The 15,928-nt window shown below is 44.7% G+C and overlaps 1 protein-coding gene across 10 annotated transcripts in view; it reads right to left on the reverse strand.

The window, feature by feature from the left end:
- The window catches only part of KIF16B (kinesin family member 16B), a 304,938-nt gene that overhangs the window by 85,632 nt on the left and 203,378 nt on the right, over positions 1-15,928 (reverse strand). For 7 of the 10 annotated variants that reach the window (XM_048222078.2, XM_044385671.3, XM_048222079.2 and 4 more), the window contains one exon: positions 15,434-15,556. The exons of the other annotated variants lie outside the window; for them this stretch is intronic. In XM_048222078.2, the coding sequence (XP_048078035.1) occupies positions 15,434-15,556 (123 nt within the window). The remainder of the gene's footprint in view (positions 1-15,433; positions 15,557-15,928) is intronic. 10 annotated transcript variants of the gene reach the window in all.

Raw genomic sequence — 15,928 nt, forward strand, 5'->3', positions numbered from 1 at the left:
AGCCCTCAGAAAAGTATCAAATGCACTTCCTCCTGCTTTCTTCATCTCAGCCCCCAGTGCTTTCAGTGGGATGTGGGATGCTAACATAGTGGTGTGTGGGGCTGAGAGGGGCTGGAGAAAGACGGCCCAATGTGCAGAGGCCTGTCACAAGCTTCATACATGAATTCCTCTGAATTGGGTTAAATAAGGTCAGTATAGGCGTCAGAGGGATCTCTACCTTCACTGTGTCATGCTGGTGACTCCAAGAGTCCCACTATTAATGAAAAGGAAGGGGACTTTCTGGAACCATTAACATTATATAATTTCTTCAAAATGTTTAATAATGAAGATCACTAGTGGAACATTCTGGGTAATGATTTGGTTTTTTTTGCCTCACATCTTACTTGATATGTTAATAAACTCAAATTAACAAACCCACATACAGATCTGAATGACTTCTACCCTCAGTGTTTCAGTCTATAGTCTAAACCACTGGTTGTCAAAGTGTGATGCCTGACCAGCAGCACCAGCTTCACTTGGGAACTTGTGAGAAATGCGAAGTCGAAGGTTTTACCCACGCTTACTTAATCAGAAACTAGGGTGGGGCCTGGTATTCTGTTTTAACTAACCTTTCAGGGGATTCCGTATAAGCAGCCTTGCTGTAAATCACTGCTAGAACTCCTGCTCCAAAATCAAATATGATGCCTTAGTATCCTCCCGCCCTCCTCTGCCCCTCCCTCCCTCCAGGCCAAGGCCCTCAGCTTGGCATTCAGGGCCTTTTCCAAGCTGACCCAATGCCACGTTTCTAATCTCAGCTCCCAGTGGATCAGAAATCTCACAATTCAGACAACTTAACCCAGAAACGTGGCATTTCATTGGTCTTTTGCAGAGTCTTATGAATGGCCTCCTCAGTTGTACACCCCATTCTGTGACTAGACAGCTGCCTCCCGGGTGGCATCCAAACCACAATTCCTCCCTTGGCAGCTTTCCCACACCTCTCTCTCCCTGGAAAAATCATCCCCCTCCTCCATGATGCCTTAGCGTGTAGCTCACGGTGTAACCAGAGCACATATCATCAGTTATACAATTAAAACTGTATTAATTACCTTATAGAACTGATATTAGTTATAGAAATGCCTCCCCAGCCTACAACATTTCAAGGCTTCTGAGGGAATGAGCCTTTGGCAGCAATTGGGGTAGAGGTGGGAGAACACTCACTGTAGAAATAAACATTTATTGAGCTACTACTATGTGTTAGGCGCCACATTAGATGCTGAAAGAGGTACTTAAGATTATGTTTCTTTTCCAAACAGGTAAGAGTTCCAGGCTTGGCCCAGATCTGTCAAAATGGCAAACAAGGCCTGCTGTCATCCTGGCTCCACATACCTTTCTCTGGTGGTTTCTTTGAGATTCATCTGAATCAGATTATTTGAATTGGCCACACAATACAATTTTTTTTTTAATGCACTGAGAATATGCTGCTTTCTCAATATATTTGTAACACAAGTTTCCGGCGACACATACAAAGATTTCCAAATTCTTCACCCTTGAGATCTTTACCTGATTCCAGGTTAAGTATAGGGATCGCAATGGCTCAAGCTTCCTACTTAATGTATAAAACCTTTAAATCTCCCCTTGTCTGCCAGCATGTAAACAGGATAGGGACAAGGATGATGAAGCGTAAAAGCCAGTCATGATCACTGCAGAAACGGGGGTGGGGGGAGCATAGGGGCAAGGCAACCACGTGTGTCATCTCTCCACAGGAAAACGTGATGTCAAAGTCAGGTCCCTTCTCTATAATGGAGACACCATCACCCCTGGAGGTGGGAAGAGGGGCATGTGAGGTTTGGAAAAACTACGCAGAAAGGGGAAATATATCTTAAAGTCCTATTTTTGCCCCAAATTAAAACTGGGCATGGGATGAGGTGTTGATGCAGAGAGAAGGGACAGAAGATCACTACACCAAATAAATCAGGTCAAAATATTCGATTATTTTCTTCCATGTTGAGAAAGCAGGGCATCATTACTGCGTCTCTTTGAGGAGCAAATTCATTACTTCTCTGTCACTGGATGGCTCTGCTGATACAAATCCATCTTTTCTGGGCCATAAAATGATCACGTGCAACTTAAACACCGTAAACATGTCCACGAGATGAACTGCATTTACTTACAAACAATTCTCTATTGAGTACTCTCCACAAATTTATGTTATGTACATATTTTGCTGGTTTGAGAATTGTCGATTTTAAGATCTGTCATCAGTATATATTCCCTTGTGTATATCTGTCTGTGTAAGGGTGAGAATCTACAATTTTTCACCCAAAGAAAAATACTCTCACTGGCCTCCTTGTAAATAGTTACTTGTAGAGTTCTCTCAAACAACATTTATTTTCTAACATTTCAAGGAGCTGCCTAAAGTGTATAAAAATAAAATTCCTCCTATTTAGTAAGTCGAAGGCTAACCTAATATACACTACAAGTTTTTACACTAAAACTTGACACTAAAGTTTTATCAGATTTGTGCAAAATATAGTCTTCTGCAGCCACAGAACTGTGAACATGTCTGAGGGAACGTGAAATATATTACAAATATTGGAATTTGTACAGTAGCAAGTATTAATACATCAGACTTAATTAAAAGCTGAGAGAACTGTCACAAACGGAACTAAACTGGAAAGAGGCCAACACCCCACTAACCACAGCCTGCCATCATCCTCTAAGTCCTTGCTCCCGTCCGCCTCTAAGATGGCCACTTTCAAAGGATTTCTTATGGGCATGCTCACCCTACCTTTGTGGAGTCCACTGTCTATATTCACTGGGACTGCCCACAACCTCTTCTGGTCTCTTAGCTCACCTCTTCCCTTCTGATCAGTCGCCACAGGCCCAGGCTGGACTCCAGGTCAGTCTTCCTGCCACTGGAAGACCAACACCTCTTTCCAGAGCTCCCTAGACCTTCTGGTGGGGCCACATTAGAATAATCCCCCAAATTAGGCAGTCTATGGTGTCAGCTTTCTCTCCAGTGCGCTGCCCCCCAAAGAAAGCAGAAAGTATACGATTTACGCTATTTTGACTCAACAGGGTTACTCCTACTTGGAAATCCTTCCAAAGTACATGCTCTGCAATGATTTCAAAACGTTCCAGATTCTCAGGGCGCCTGGGTGGCTCAGTTGGTTAAGCGTCTGCCTTTAGCTCAGGTCGGGATCCCAGCATCCTGGGACTGAGCTCCATGGACTCCCTGCTCAGCTGGGAATCTGCTTCTCCCTCTCACTCTGCTTCTCCCCCTGCTTGTGCTCTCTCTAATAAATAAATAAAATCTTAAAAAAAAAAAGTTCTAGATTTTCAATTCTCACTGACAATGATTGTTTTACTTAGGTGTATAGGGTCACCCAAGACCAATTCCCTGAGCATCTTGCAGCCCGTCTCAAAATGACGCTATTGCTACATTCGTTCTCCTCCTCCCCACCCTCCCCAAACCCCCAAACCTCTTCATCTTCACTTCATTGTCCCCACTCACCTCTAATGAAAAGGCGAGTCCTTCCCCAAGGTCGGCCTCCCAACTGTACTGCTTCCTCTTACCTGTGGATCATTCTTCTCTGTCTGCCCTCAGGCCTCTGTCACTGAAATCCACCCACCTTCCTCAGGTAAACAAAGATGTTACCTTCCTGACTGCTCCTTCACAACCCAACCCCCTTTGCTCTGCATTGTTCTAGTTTTTGCATGTTTCTCTGTCCCTCACTTAGTGGCCCGACAGGAGAGTACATGAACTCTTTATTCATCTTTTCTGTCCTTCAATATCTCGATACTTCCAGCATGGTCTTTTAAAAAACAACACTATGTTACAGGTACCAAATGAGTATTTGTTAAATAATAAATGAACTCATCATGGAGACAGTGGAGCCCAGAGTGTCTTTTCAATAAACACTTCTCTGCTGCACTAATTCCCTTTCTATGCTGAAATGTGGGCAGTGGAATGACCTGCATTTTCATCCTTTTCTGACTTACCTATAGCTGTTTAAAGTTTTTAAAACGTAAGCATTAGAGGAGATGATGGGAAAAAGTAAAGAATTATAAAAGAAAGAAAGAAAAAATGTTATTTACCAAATTCCTTTGGAAAGAAGAGTCTGCTGATTTAGAAAGAATACCATGATGATAGGTTTGGGCTAAGAAGGGTACAGGGAGTAGATGTTAAGACTCCCCAAAAACACATCAGTAAGTTGCTTTTAAGGGGGTGGGTCCTAGGAACATAAGAGTATTTGTTTCGAATGTCAAGGTCCTTTGGGTATGTAAACTTGGGAAAGAGGCCTAAAATGTAGGCTGAAGTGGAATCCTTCCACTTAGCAAGGGGGCAGCAGCCGGAGCTCCCAAAGGATCTCTAGAAAGCACAAGAGGGCAGGCTGGTGCTTTTGGGTGAACATAACTAGCTAACAGGGTGTTTTCAGTTATTTGCTCTGAGATGTGCAACGCACCCCCTTCCTTGGTTTCCCTAGGGAAATTACAGGCAAGTTTATGTGTGTTTCTTTCTGAGAAACCTAAAGGAGTGCTGAGCTCTGCAGCCAAGGACACAAAGAAAAAGACACCATGTCAGCAACCACCGAGGAGGCAAGGGAATAGCTGCCACATGAATCGTGCCCACCAACTGCGTCATGAGATCCGGAAGCGAGCGGGCATCTCCCTCCACTGCTGTGGCCCCAGGAACCAGCAGCCTACCCCCTATAGAAATTCTGTGTCCAGGGCACCTGGGTCAAGACGTCAGGCCCCAGCAGAAGGAGAACCATCTTGAAGCCAGTGCACTGGGCAAGGAGAGAGGAATCTATAATCCAATCCTAGATCGGCCCCAACTGTTGGTGACACGGACGGGAGGTGTATGGAGTTTGGAGCATAAAGACTACTGAAAGTAGGAGAGCCACGCAGATATAAGATTATTCAGCCCTGTTATCCAGGAAACTCCCCGAACATCCTTCTGTGTCAATGTAGCACCAACAAGTACAGAAAGTGCCTCAGAGCCCTTGGCTTCCAGACCTGGTCTGAATGTGGTGTGCCAGGAAGAAAGGAGCCTAGCAGCCGCGGCTGAGTTACACCGTATCGACGTAACCATGAAGGGATGCAAAATCAAATCGTGCTTTCTAGCTGACCAAAGTCTCAGTCTTTTGCAATAACAAGAAATTACGACTTCTTTATGCTTCAATTTCAGCACCTTTGAAATCGGGATAATACCGTTTATTTTAGTGTACTTACTCTATCTAGTAGTTTGAAGGTAAATTTGAAAGAACGTAAAAAGACTCTAAGACTCTGATAAGATGGATGCCTTTCAAATCCATGATCATTACTAATAAGTACTTTTTCCTTCCCCTAACACCTCTGTAAAACCAGTGAGGAATAGGGAAAATTACCCTACTTTAAAATTGTGGGAAATTGCGAGAATGAGAGCCTAACCAATTTTCCTTCAAATTACCAAGATATTCAGAGGCAAAGCCCAGAACGCAAACTCTCTACCAGGCATCACTGGAGAATGTTATAATGAAAAACTCTGGATTAAGACAGACCAGGATCCTAACTTTAGCCCAGTCACTAATTGGCTGTGTGACTTTGGCTCCATTACACAATTCTTCCAAGCCTCAGTTTCTTCATCTGTGAAACGGGCTCATGATCTTAACCTACAGATGAACGGAAAGCATGTGAAACAACCAGCAGGGTGTCTAGGTGCCCAATAAATGGTAACTCCTGGCACCGTGATCATGTTTCTAAAGAAAAGCCTTTTCTCATGCATGACTGAAAGGCAAGGGGTATCCTTGGGCAGCAACAGCAAAGAGGGGAGTTCAAACGATTTCATGATTTATTTCAAAACCAATTTTATTCTAGGAAGAGACGTAAAACCCCCAAAATTCTGAAGTCAAGAAAGACGAACTATTAATCTATTCTTGTAAGGTAAAAACATAGTTGAAATGAAAATTCAAGGCATGGCCACAACAGGATGACTGCTTTCCTTCTGGGCCTGTGAGTCAATCTCATGTCTTCTCTGCTGTTTTTCGTATGTGCAGCCTTTACTTTGTGAAGACAAACACAACGGCTCAAGTGAAAGTGATGTAAAAGATTAGTTGCTTTGTGTGAAAAGAGGGGAAGGGAAAAATGTTTTTTCTTAATTTTTTCAGTGAAAGACAAAGTTCTCGGACAGATGGAGGGGTGCTTAAAAAAAAAAACAGGATAAAATATGAGTCTTCGAGTCCCAATGTTATTTGTTTCACGTGTTACTTATGTTTGAAAATAATACACAAACTGAACATTGGGATCTAGATGGACCGCGGCTTACGCAACACTCCATTTGTCTCAGCTATGCTAATACACATGCAGGGAGGTAATCTATCAAGCTGCTAATAAGCAGAGATTCAGATGCCAACACACAAATCCTTCTGAACATTTATATTCTATCAAGTTGGGAGTATTTCTAAAAGATGTATGTGTGTGTGTAGTTTATCTAATAGACTGGAATGGCTCTTATTTCTGTTCTGCCAAATAAAGAGAAATTTCTCTGACTGTAAATGTGATTGCTTCAACTCTCAAACTGCAAATTTTCTGGGCATTTCCTTTTCACGCTCCCTGGCAGGCCTATCCACCATCAAATCCTCCAGGTTTGTCAAAGCCTTAGTAATAACCCCAATTTGCAAAGTGCCTGCGATTTGGCCAGAACTCGAGATTAAAAAATCCAAATTCACACAAAAATAGCAGATTTTGAAAACAGGCAAGGATATGGAAATGGCCACCATTTCTAGACCAACACTAAAATGTGGCCTCCACTTCTAAAAAGTGCAGAAAGTAGAGAAATGTAGAAGGCACATTAAAATGAATAAGCAAGGGCACCAGTATGGCTCAGAGTTCTCAGATCTGACAGGCGCATTTGGTCCCTGGTTCACCCTACTAGCCGTGTGGCCTTGAGCAAGTCACTCATAATTTCCTAATTCATTAAATGCAAATAATACCCCCATTTGGGTATAGTTTCCACACTGGTGGACATGTCTGGCAAAGAGGTTGGGCTGAAGAAGGTGCTTGATAGATGACAGTGTCCTCCCTTGAAAAGAGGCTGCAAACTCAATTGGCCTACAGGGCTCAGTGAGGAACGAACTCCAAGAGGCTCCACAAGTGTCAGGATGTAGGACCACAGGGAGCGTAGCGGGAGTCTCTGTGTTATTTGAGCACTTTCAATTCTGCTACAGGGGATGGATGAAGCTCATCAGAAGGGCTAAGCACTGCCAGTAAGTAAGCTAGCAGTTTATGGGATACAGGCAAACCTCAGAGAATGTGTCAGAACAGTAGCCAGTACTCAAGCAGCTTGCAAGACACACACGAATTCATAAGATATGCTAAATAAGGGACTATAACCTATAGGGCATGTCAGAGAAAAGTAGAATAGATAAATATGAGGGAACAGATAAGAATGTTACCTAGACAAAGAAAGTACTAGATCACGATCATGCCTGCTGGGGGCCAAGAGCTAATTCAGCCCCGCATGGGCCACCACTGGTGACAACGACCCAGTCCCATGCTGGGTCCACGGGTGCTCTACCCAAGGAAGTGCAGGTGACAACCAGGGCTGTTCAGCAGGCCACCAGCCAAGCATGCTGCCTCTGGGTGCCCTGTGTCTACCGAGGCCCCTTGCTCACAACTCTAGTCCTGGCAAGCAGAGTGGGAGAGGCTGCGGCGGCAGAGAGAGAGCAGGTGAACGTGGTGTGACCCTGGGGTCAGACCGTGCATGCCGCCCCCGCCGGCCCCACCCTCCATGTGCCCACCTGCCCCTGGTCCTCCTGCAGCTGTGTGTGTGTTTAAACTGACTTAATAAACTGAGTGACCAGAGACTTCGTTCCATCTATGAGCCACTTTGTGCAGTGGGGACTTGGTGTGCACCAAGTGTTTCCTCAGGTGATCTCCTCTACGACCCGGAGCCATGAAGTCTGTGGCATGGCAGAGGGCAAGGGAATTGTCCCAAGAGGAGCCACTGTTCGGCCCCAGCAGGGCTGCCCTTTGGGACGCCGGTCCAGGGTTCTCACATCTTCTGATGTTTTACAGAAACTCGGGAAATTTGGATTTCCCTGTCAGATCTCCCAAATTCGGAGGACAACTCGCTGAACGCTTTGAAATTCTGCGCAGACAAAACAAAGCTCATCCCCCATTGCCACTGCTGGTCTGCTGCTGCTGCCTTCAGACCGTTGCACAGCTCTGTCTGGCCCTGGCGCCGAGGGCCCTGTCAGGTGGCCCTTCGGCTGTAAAAGCAAGATGCCCGCTGCCGCGTCTCACCTTCTGGGGCTCCCTGCTTAGGCAGGGCCCAGCAGACCTGAGGGCTCTGGCACTAAGCGTCGCCTCAACGCCAGGGCAGCGCCGACTGAACCCAGAGGGGGGGCTCATGTGACAGGAAAGAAAGGGACCACTGAGTGGGGGCGCTCAGGTGTTCCTCGCAGGTGGCTACGAGCTTGTGCTGGACAGCTTCCTCAAGGTCACACCGCCCTGCTCTCAGCCTCCCTTGTTTCCTGCCTCTCCTCTCCTGCTCAGGCTACTGACCAGGAGTCAGAGCAAAATGAGGTGCATCTGGGGGCAAGAGGAGGCGACTGTTCTGTGGTAACTTCGACAAAAATCAGACTGAAACGAGGAACAGTTTTGTTTTAGACGTTGTGTATTTGAGGTAAAGCGTGTACTCCTGTGCTCCTCTGGTCTGCAAATGGACTGATGTGATCCTGCACAAAAGGGCTGACCTCCTGCCACTACCTGAAGAAAGGCAGGGGCCTGTGCTTTCCTGCACAGCCTGGGGGTGGGGGGTATGACTGGGGCGCCAGAAGGCTCCTTATAGGAGAAGACTCCAGAACACATGCTTCCCAAGCAAGGGGCTGGAGTGCCCAGGTGCCCAGAATAATGTCCAGGGGTTTGGACAGTGCGCAGAGGGCTGCCTCTCTGTGCAGAACAGAACAAAACTGAACCTCTCTGTGGGTGCTGGAGACCGTCAGAGCCGGGATGGGCGCACACTGGCCTGCGGGAGGGTGGAGTGGAGATGGCGGGAGGGAGGCAGGAGGCACCCGCTTTCTTACACACAGACACAGTCCAGGAGCTTGATTTGCCCATCCTTGCCCTGGATGACGAGAGAGGCAGCCACGTCATAAGGAAACCAGTGGGTGGGATGGCTGATCAATGACTGAATCCAGCAGCACAGTCAGAGCATGGGGAGCCTGTGGGGGGCTATGTACAAAGGGCACACGGTCACATAATCCCGAAGCTCTACCCAGGCTCTGACCAGTGAGAGCACCTGGTGGTGGACTTATGTGGATCATATCGTCAAGTGATCTCTCCTGGGTGACCTTTAGCAGTCAGGGCCTGCGACAGGGCTGGTAACTCAGTGATGAGGGCCCAAGGGCTTACATCGCTGGAGAAGACCAGCTATAAACATGACAGTGACTGGAAGAAAACCATGTGACTGTGGGCTGTGACACGCACTCTGAAGGGAGGAAACCCGATGACAGAACAGAGAATGGGTGGCGGGGAGAGGTCCTACTGCACAAGTCACCTCTCTAGGAAGGAGACAGGAAGACAATCTCCTGGTAAGATCACCTACAGTTTTTACAGGAATAAAAACTCTCAGGAAAAAATACATATATATTTAAAAAAATACACCAGTGTGGGCTTATTTCTTTATCCTATAATATTAATAGATAAGTTAAAGAGCAGAGAATTTAAAACAATGCTGGAAACATCAGCTTATTTCTAGAATATAAAAGTATGCCAGCCTCTGTGGGACTTAACCACAGATTTCCCAGGCCGGTGGTTTTGAATCCTGCTGAAATGTGATTTAAAAATTAAATTCTCTCCACTCTGGTCCTGGCTAAGTGAAAATGGCAACTGTAACGCAGGTGTAATTGATTTCTTGTATCAATCACGGACAAGCATTTGAAGCCGGAACGTTAAGATGACTTGCTGTAGTCCAGTCAACGGTATAACTGGTGCCGGCTTCGGTCTAGGGCAAGCGTGTTTCGTGACAGGTACCTTCTGCCGGCCAGCAGGTGCTCTTCTCAGAGGGGAGCCAGACTGGCACCCCCTCCGCTTCTCTGCCCGCCTCTGACAGCAGTCGGCAGGACATACATCTCTTGGAGAGAACGTGGATGCAGTCCCAGAAGGATGTGTTACTGCGACCTGCTGGAAGGGATCACTGCAAGGGCCGTGGGAACTGATGCCCTCACCCCAGGGTTCCCAGGCACGTGTCCTTCAAGGATCAGTAAAATAAGGGGTGGGGGATCGAGGGAGTGCATCATGGAGATGACAACTTTCTGTACCATCAAATAAGGACATTAAGACAAACACCACTCCACAAACTGTAATATATCCATACAGCGGGATGCTATTTAGCAATAAAAAGAAACAAATTACTGTTCTATTCAACTACACGGATGAATCCCCAAAACATCAGGCTACGTGGAACCAGCCAGACACAAAGGAGTGAACGCTGCCTGGTCCCATTTACACGGCATGCTAGAACAGACACAACTACTCTGTAGTTGCAGAAAGCAGCTCAGAGCTCGCCTAGAGGCTGGGCAGGGGCCCTGACTGTAAAAGGGCACAAGAAACTTTCTGGAATGACTGAAAAGTTCGAAGTCTTGACAGTGGTGCTGGTTACATGGGTGTATACATGTCAAAACTCATCAAAGTACACTTAAAATGTGTGCATTTCACTGTATGTAAATTATGCCTTAACAAAGTGGATTGAAAAAATTAAATGTGACCAAAAAACGAAACCTATATATCTTTTCTCATAGTTACTTCATAAAAGTTGTTTTTAATCCCTGAATAAAGAAGATACAAAAAGTCCTTTTCAATTAAATATTAAATTTTAGTTTAATGAAAAACACGATTTTTCTCATTTTAAAGCCCAGTGATGGGAACCTCCTTGGGACTGACCAGGGATCGGAAGATGAGCATTTGAGAACCACTGTTGTCTCCTTTTCTCCCCCAAATACCACTCCCTGTACCTGACTTCAAATCGTACCTTAACCAGGCTCACAATTATTCATTCAGCAATGGATGATCCAACTAGAGCTACCCAACTGGGGATTTGGGGAAGAAGGCATGACTTAAATAATTAATAAAGTCTATCTCAGGAAAGGCAGGCAGAAAAGGGTAGGAGGCAGAGGGAACAGGAAGGGAGAGGGAAAAGTGGAGAGAACTCGGGGCAGCTACACCACTGAGTGCCTCTTCCCAGTTCCCTCTCTGGGGCCTGCAAATTCAGTTCATGGAGACTTGCACTCAGGGGGCCCCATGTGTTCATGGGTCAGCTGGGCCCCTTAACTGAACTGGCAGCAACCACCAGCAAGTTATACAGTCAACAAGGGTCTAATACCAGGTGTCAAGACCCTTCCCTGCTGGTCACAGAGCTTTGCCATGTGCATTCAGGACCCTGGGAGACCTTTAAGACCATCGTGGGGGATGGGTAGGAAAAAGAAATTGATTTGTGTTTTAAAAAGAAGGAGAAAAGTTTTTTTGAAGTATAAAGTGTAATAGTATAACATATCTATATCCTTTAACATCAGATTTTCCTTCAAAGAAGGTCTAAAACTAAATAGACTTAAAAAAAATAATACTTTTTACCTTAGCCACCTTAAATCCACTAGTTCACCAAGAAAGACTTTAGTAGTAGCCAAACTGTTATCGTAAGTGTGACTGTATGTTCCAGAAAACACTGCCAATGCATCCAACAGTTAAATAATGGATGGAAAAGGTTGTCATACTTAATTGTTTTTAACGATTTATTTATTCATTTGAGAGAGAGAGTGTGTGTGAGTGCAGGGGGGAGGGGCAGAGAGAAAGGGAGAGAGAGTCCCAAGCAGACTCCATGCTCACTGTGGAGCCCGACCTGGGGCTCAATCTCATGACCCTGAGATCATGGCCTGAGCTGAAATCGACAATTGGTGGCTTAACTAACTGAGCCACCCAGGTGCCCCCATACTTAATTTTAAAATTCAAGAATGTTGAGGGGGAATGAACAATCAAAATGAAAAAAATCCAAAATTCTCAAAGATACAACTGTACATCAAAAGTCATTAAGAGGATTCCAAGGGCAAAATGTCACTCATTCCCTACACCTTTTAAAAATTTGTTTATTTCTTACGGGGTGTCTGGGTGGCTTAGTCAGTAGAGCATCCGACTCGTGATTTTGGCTCAGGACATGATTTCAGGGTTGTGGGATCAAGCCCTGCATCCGACTTCTCGCTGAACAGGGGAGTGTGCTTGTCCCTCTCCCTTCCCCCTTTCTCGCCCTCTCTCTCCCTCTCTCAAATAAATAAAATCTTTAAAAACTAACTTATTTTTAAAAAACAAACACTTATCCAGCACTTAGGAAGTGGCAGACACCGTTCTAAGCACTTTGCACACCTAAATTCATACATTGCTCACACCAACCCAGCCAGACAGGTTTTTTTGTCCCTATTCTACAGTTAGTCTCTTGCAGAGATTAACTGGCCATGCCTGGACAGGACATTGGCACCCCCAGCACTACCCCAACAGCTATGCCTTGGCTGGGGCACGGCCATTTTTGTTTTGTTCAAGAGAGGGACCATACATTCCGGTCATGTTTGTTTCTGGTACTGAGGCCCTGAGACTTCTGTGACTGGGTATCCCCAGGAGAATGTGAGATGCTCCGCACACCTACCCATGAATGCATTTGGTGGCCCTTCCTACACAGAGAACTAGGTATTCTCCAGGCAAACGTTCACAGGCCATTCCTGGTGCTGATTATAGCACTCAGAATAAGTACAACAAGGAAGCAAAACAATGACATGCTTTCAAAGCTTGGCTTTGATATGTTCAAAGAAAGCTGAACCCTTTGGATTCGGATTTTATATATTCAGAGGTGAAAGCAGAGATTCTGAAAGGTCCCACATGATTTTCTGTATTTGGGTTCTCCAACTTGCCTTTACAAGGCAAGTATCTTCACAATTTTGGCCAGATCTGACATGGCCTGGATTATTATTTGCTTGCAGTTTTTATTTACATCAACTCAGCTTTCGTTCTAATTCTTTTCTTTTTTTGAGTTGTGAAGTTTAATTGACGTACAACATTATATTAGTTTCACGTGTATAATGTAATGATTCAGTATTTGTATATATTGTGAAATGATCACCTCATAAGTTCTGTGAATCTGCATCACCACAACACAGGAATGGTTACATTTTTTTTTCTTACAATGAGAACTTTTAAGGTTTACTCTCTTAGCAACTTTCAAATAGACAGCATTATTAACTATAATCACGATCTGTACAGGACATCCCCAGGACGTATTTTGTAACTTGTGGCCACCTGCACCCATTTCACCTACCCCCAACCCCTATGCCGCCTCTGGCTATCACCAATCCATTGTCTGTATCTGTGAGCCTGGTTTGTTTTTCGGGTCCCACATAACAGTGAGATCACACTGTATCAATTAGGTATCCTCTTTATCCATGTCTTATCTTCTATGCATGAAATCGATTTAATAGTTATATTTTATTAACACACTTATCTGTTACAGTAAAATATATCTTGGGGCACCTGGGTGGCTCAGTCCATTAAGCGGCCAATTCTTGGTTTGGGTTCAGGTCATGATCAGGGTCATGAGATCAAGCCCCGTGACGGGCTCCGCACTCAGCGGGGAATCTGCTTGAGATTCTCTCCATCTCTGTCTGCCCCTCCCCGCATGCTCTTTTATTTCTCTCTCAAATTTCAATTAATAAAAAAAAAAATAAAATATACCTATCCATCAACAAAAATCATTGCATGTGAATTCTCTGCTTAGGAGAATTCAAATTCTAAGCTGGTAAAAGCCAGTCTTCATCCTCTAATTAAAAATATGGGATTAATACATATACCTTCAGAAATTACTTTGATATATGTATATATGCCAAAATATAATATGTATGTCAAAAGGGAACTCTACACACACACACACAGACAATTTCAAATGACTGAGAAAAGAAACTGAGCAGGAATTAGGCATTAAGTCAGGCCAGTAAGAAGTACCGGCTCATGGACATGGCATAACATTTGAAGAAGAAACCTTCGCACAATATGGCCTGTAAAGTTCAAAACACAACCACCACCCAGACATCATGTACTCTCAACAGGAACCTCGAATATATAAATTAATGCCTAGATTTAAAAAATAAAAAGGAAAACAGTACATACAAATAAGAATCTGAAAGCTTGATTAATTATAAGACTCATCTGCATTGTTTCTCCTGGAAGACTGAAAGAACATGCGATGTTCAGAAAGACTAAAGGGAGCGATGGATCCCAAGGGCTCAGAGCATGGTCGGGGGCAGGGGTTGGGGGGTGGGGTGGGGAGGTGGGGAGGGCTGACTTCAGGCTCCCTCCACTCTCTGTCCCCACAGCAGCTCCACGCTGGTCCCCCTTCTGCAGTGCCCTTCTTCATAAACATCTGCTGAACAAACGTCTCTGCTGAGAAGAAATTTGGAAACCACTGGTGTGATCCAATTTCCCCATTCTACCCATGAGAAGACTGAGGTTCGGAGAAGGTAAAGACCCAGGGTCACTCAACAAAGTCAGCAGAATCAGAGCCCGAAGATCTCAGCGTCCAGATTCCCAGTCTGAGGTTCACCACCAAGAACACCCTCATGCAGCTATATCCTGGTGACCCTAGTGGATGTCATTACATCAATAACCTTGCCTATGCTTGAAAATGAAGAAGTGTGACTCATCATTAATTTCGTGAGGAGTGGAGAGCGTCCAGCAATATTTAATGAAGTGTTATGAGTCAATGGAACTAAATTAGGAATAAGATGAAGTCATTATTTCAGAAAGTATGATGTAAGGAAGCAGGCCCATCTCTTCCTGAAAAGTTGTATAAATCCAATAATGCCTAAAACGGATCAGGAAAGCTTCCTAATAATAATAGAAATACTGATAAAAACAGCAGTAGTAATAAAAGCAATAGGTAGAACTTATTATTATATACCAGATACTAGACTCAGCACTTTATGTGAGCTGATATCCTTGTAACATAAACATTATTAATCCCATTTTTATAGATAAGAAAATCGAGCTTAAGCCCAGGGATAGGGTGACTGACTGTCCTGGTTCGCCTGGCACCAAATGGTTTCCCAGGGTGTGGAACTTCCAATGCCAAGAGCAAAAACTCCTGGATAACCTGGAAGGGTTGGTCACCCTACCTGCCGGGCTGGTAAGTGACAAGAACCTTTTTCCATGTCTGCCTGACTCCCAACCACCACCACCACCACCACCTTCTATGGGATAATGTCTCTCCATGTGCTACAGTCTAGACTTGCACAGACCGGTTTAAAGGAGGGCATGACCAATATGTTACAAAACAAGATGTTCACATGTAGCTTTATCTCCTTTTATAAAAAAAAGACAGAGAAAGCCCTGGGAGCCTGGAGCCTCCATTCCTCCAGAAGAGTAAAGAAGGGGCACTTACCTTGACCTCAAACTCGAAGTGTTCGTCCTTCCCTTGCCCGCACAGCACATAGCGTGGAATACTAATTTTAATTGGGTCCTTCAGGTCGTCTGGATTTGCTCCCAAAGAGCGAGAAACCATCCGCTATCAAAGGCACATCAGATAGGGAGAACAAAGAAAAACCAAGATCACTCCTCGGCAAATACCCTCCTTGGGCAGGCGGGAGAAAATGTGTTTCAAGCAGAGAAGAGAGCATCAAACCAGTGGAGTTTATTTAGAAAAATGATGGCTTCCTTTGAAAGAGAAATGCTAAGTCTCTCTCATCACAAAAGACCATTTCTTTAGGTATACTATTCCAAGAAATTAGGGCAAAAGCACTTCAAAATGTTGTTTGGCTTTGAAGTTCCTTCCAATTTATAAGAACAAGTGAAAAAAGAGACAGATTACATATCTCGACTTTTAAAAAAATCAGTGTAAACCAGACTCCTTTCTGAAAAGTCTTGATCATCTGACAAA

The sequence above is a fragment of the Ursus arctos genome, unplaced genomic scaffold (genome assembly GCF_023065955.2).
Source record: "Ursus arctos isolate Adak ecotype North America unplaced genomic scaffold, UrsArc2.0 scaffold_16, whole genome shotgun sequence".
In the NCBI taxonomy this organism is placed as follows: Eukaryota; Metazoa; Chordata; class Mammalia; order Carnivora; family Ursidae; genus Ursus; species Ursus arctos.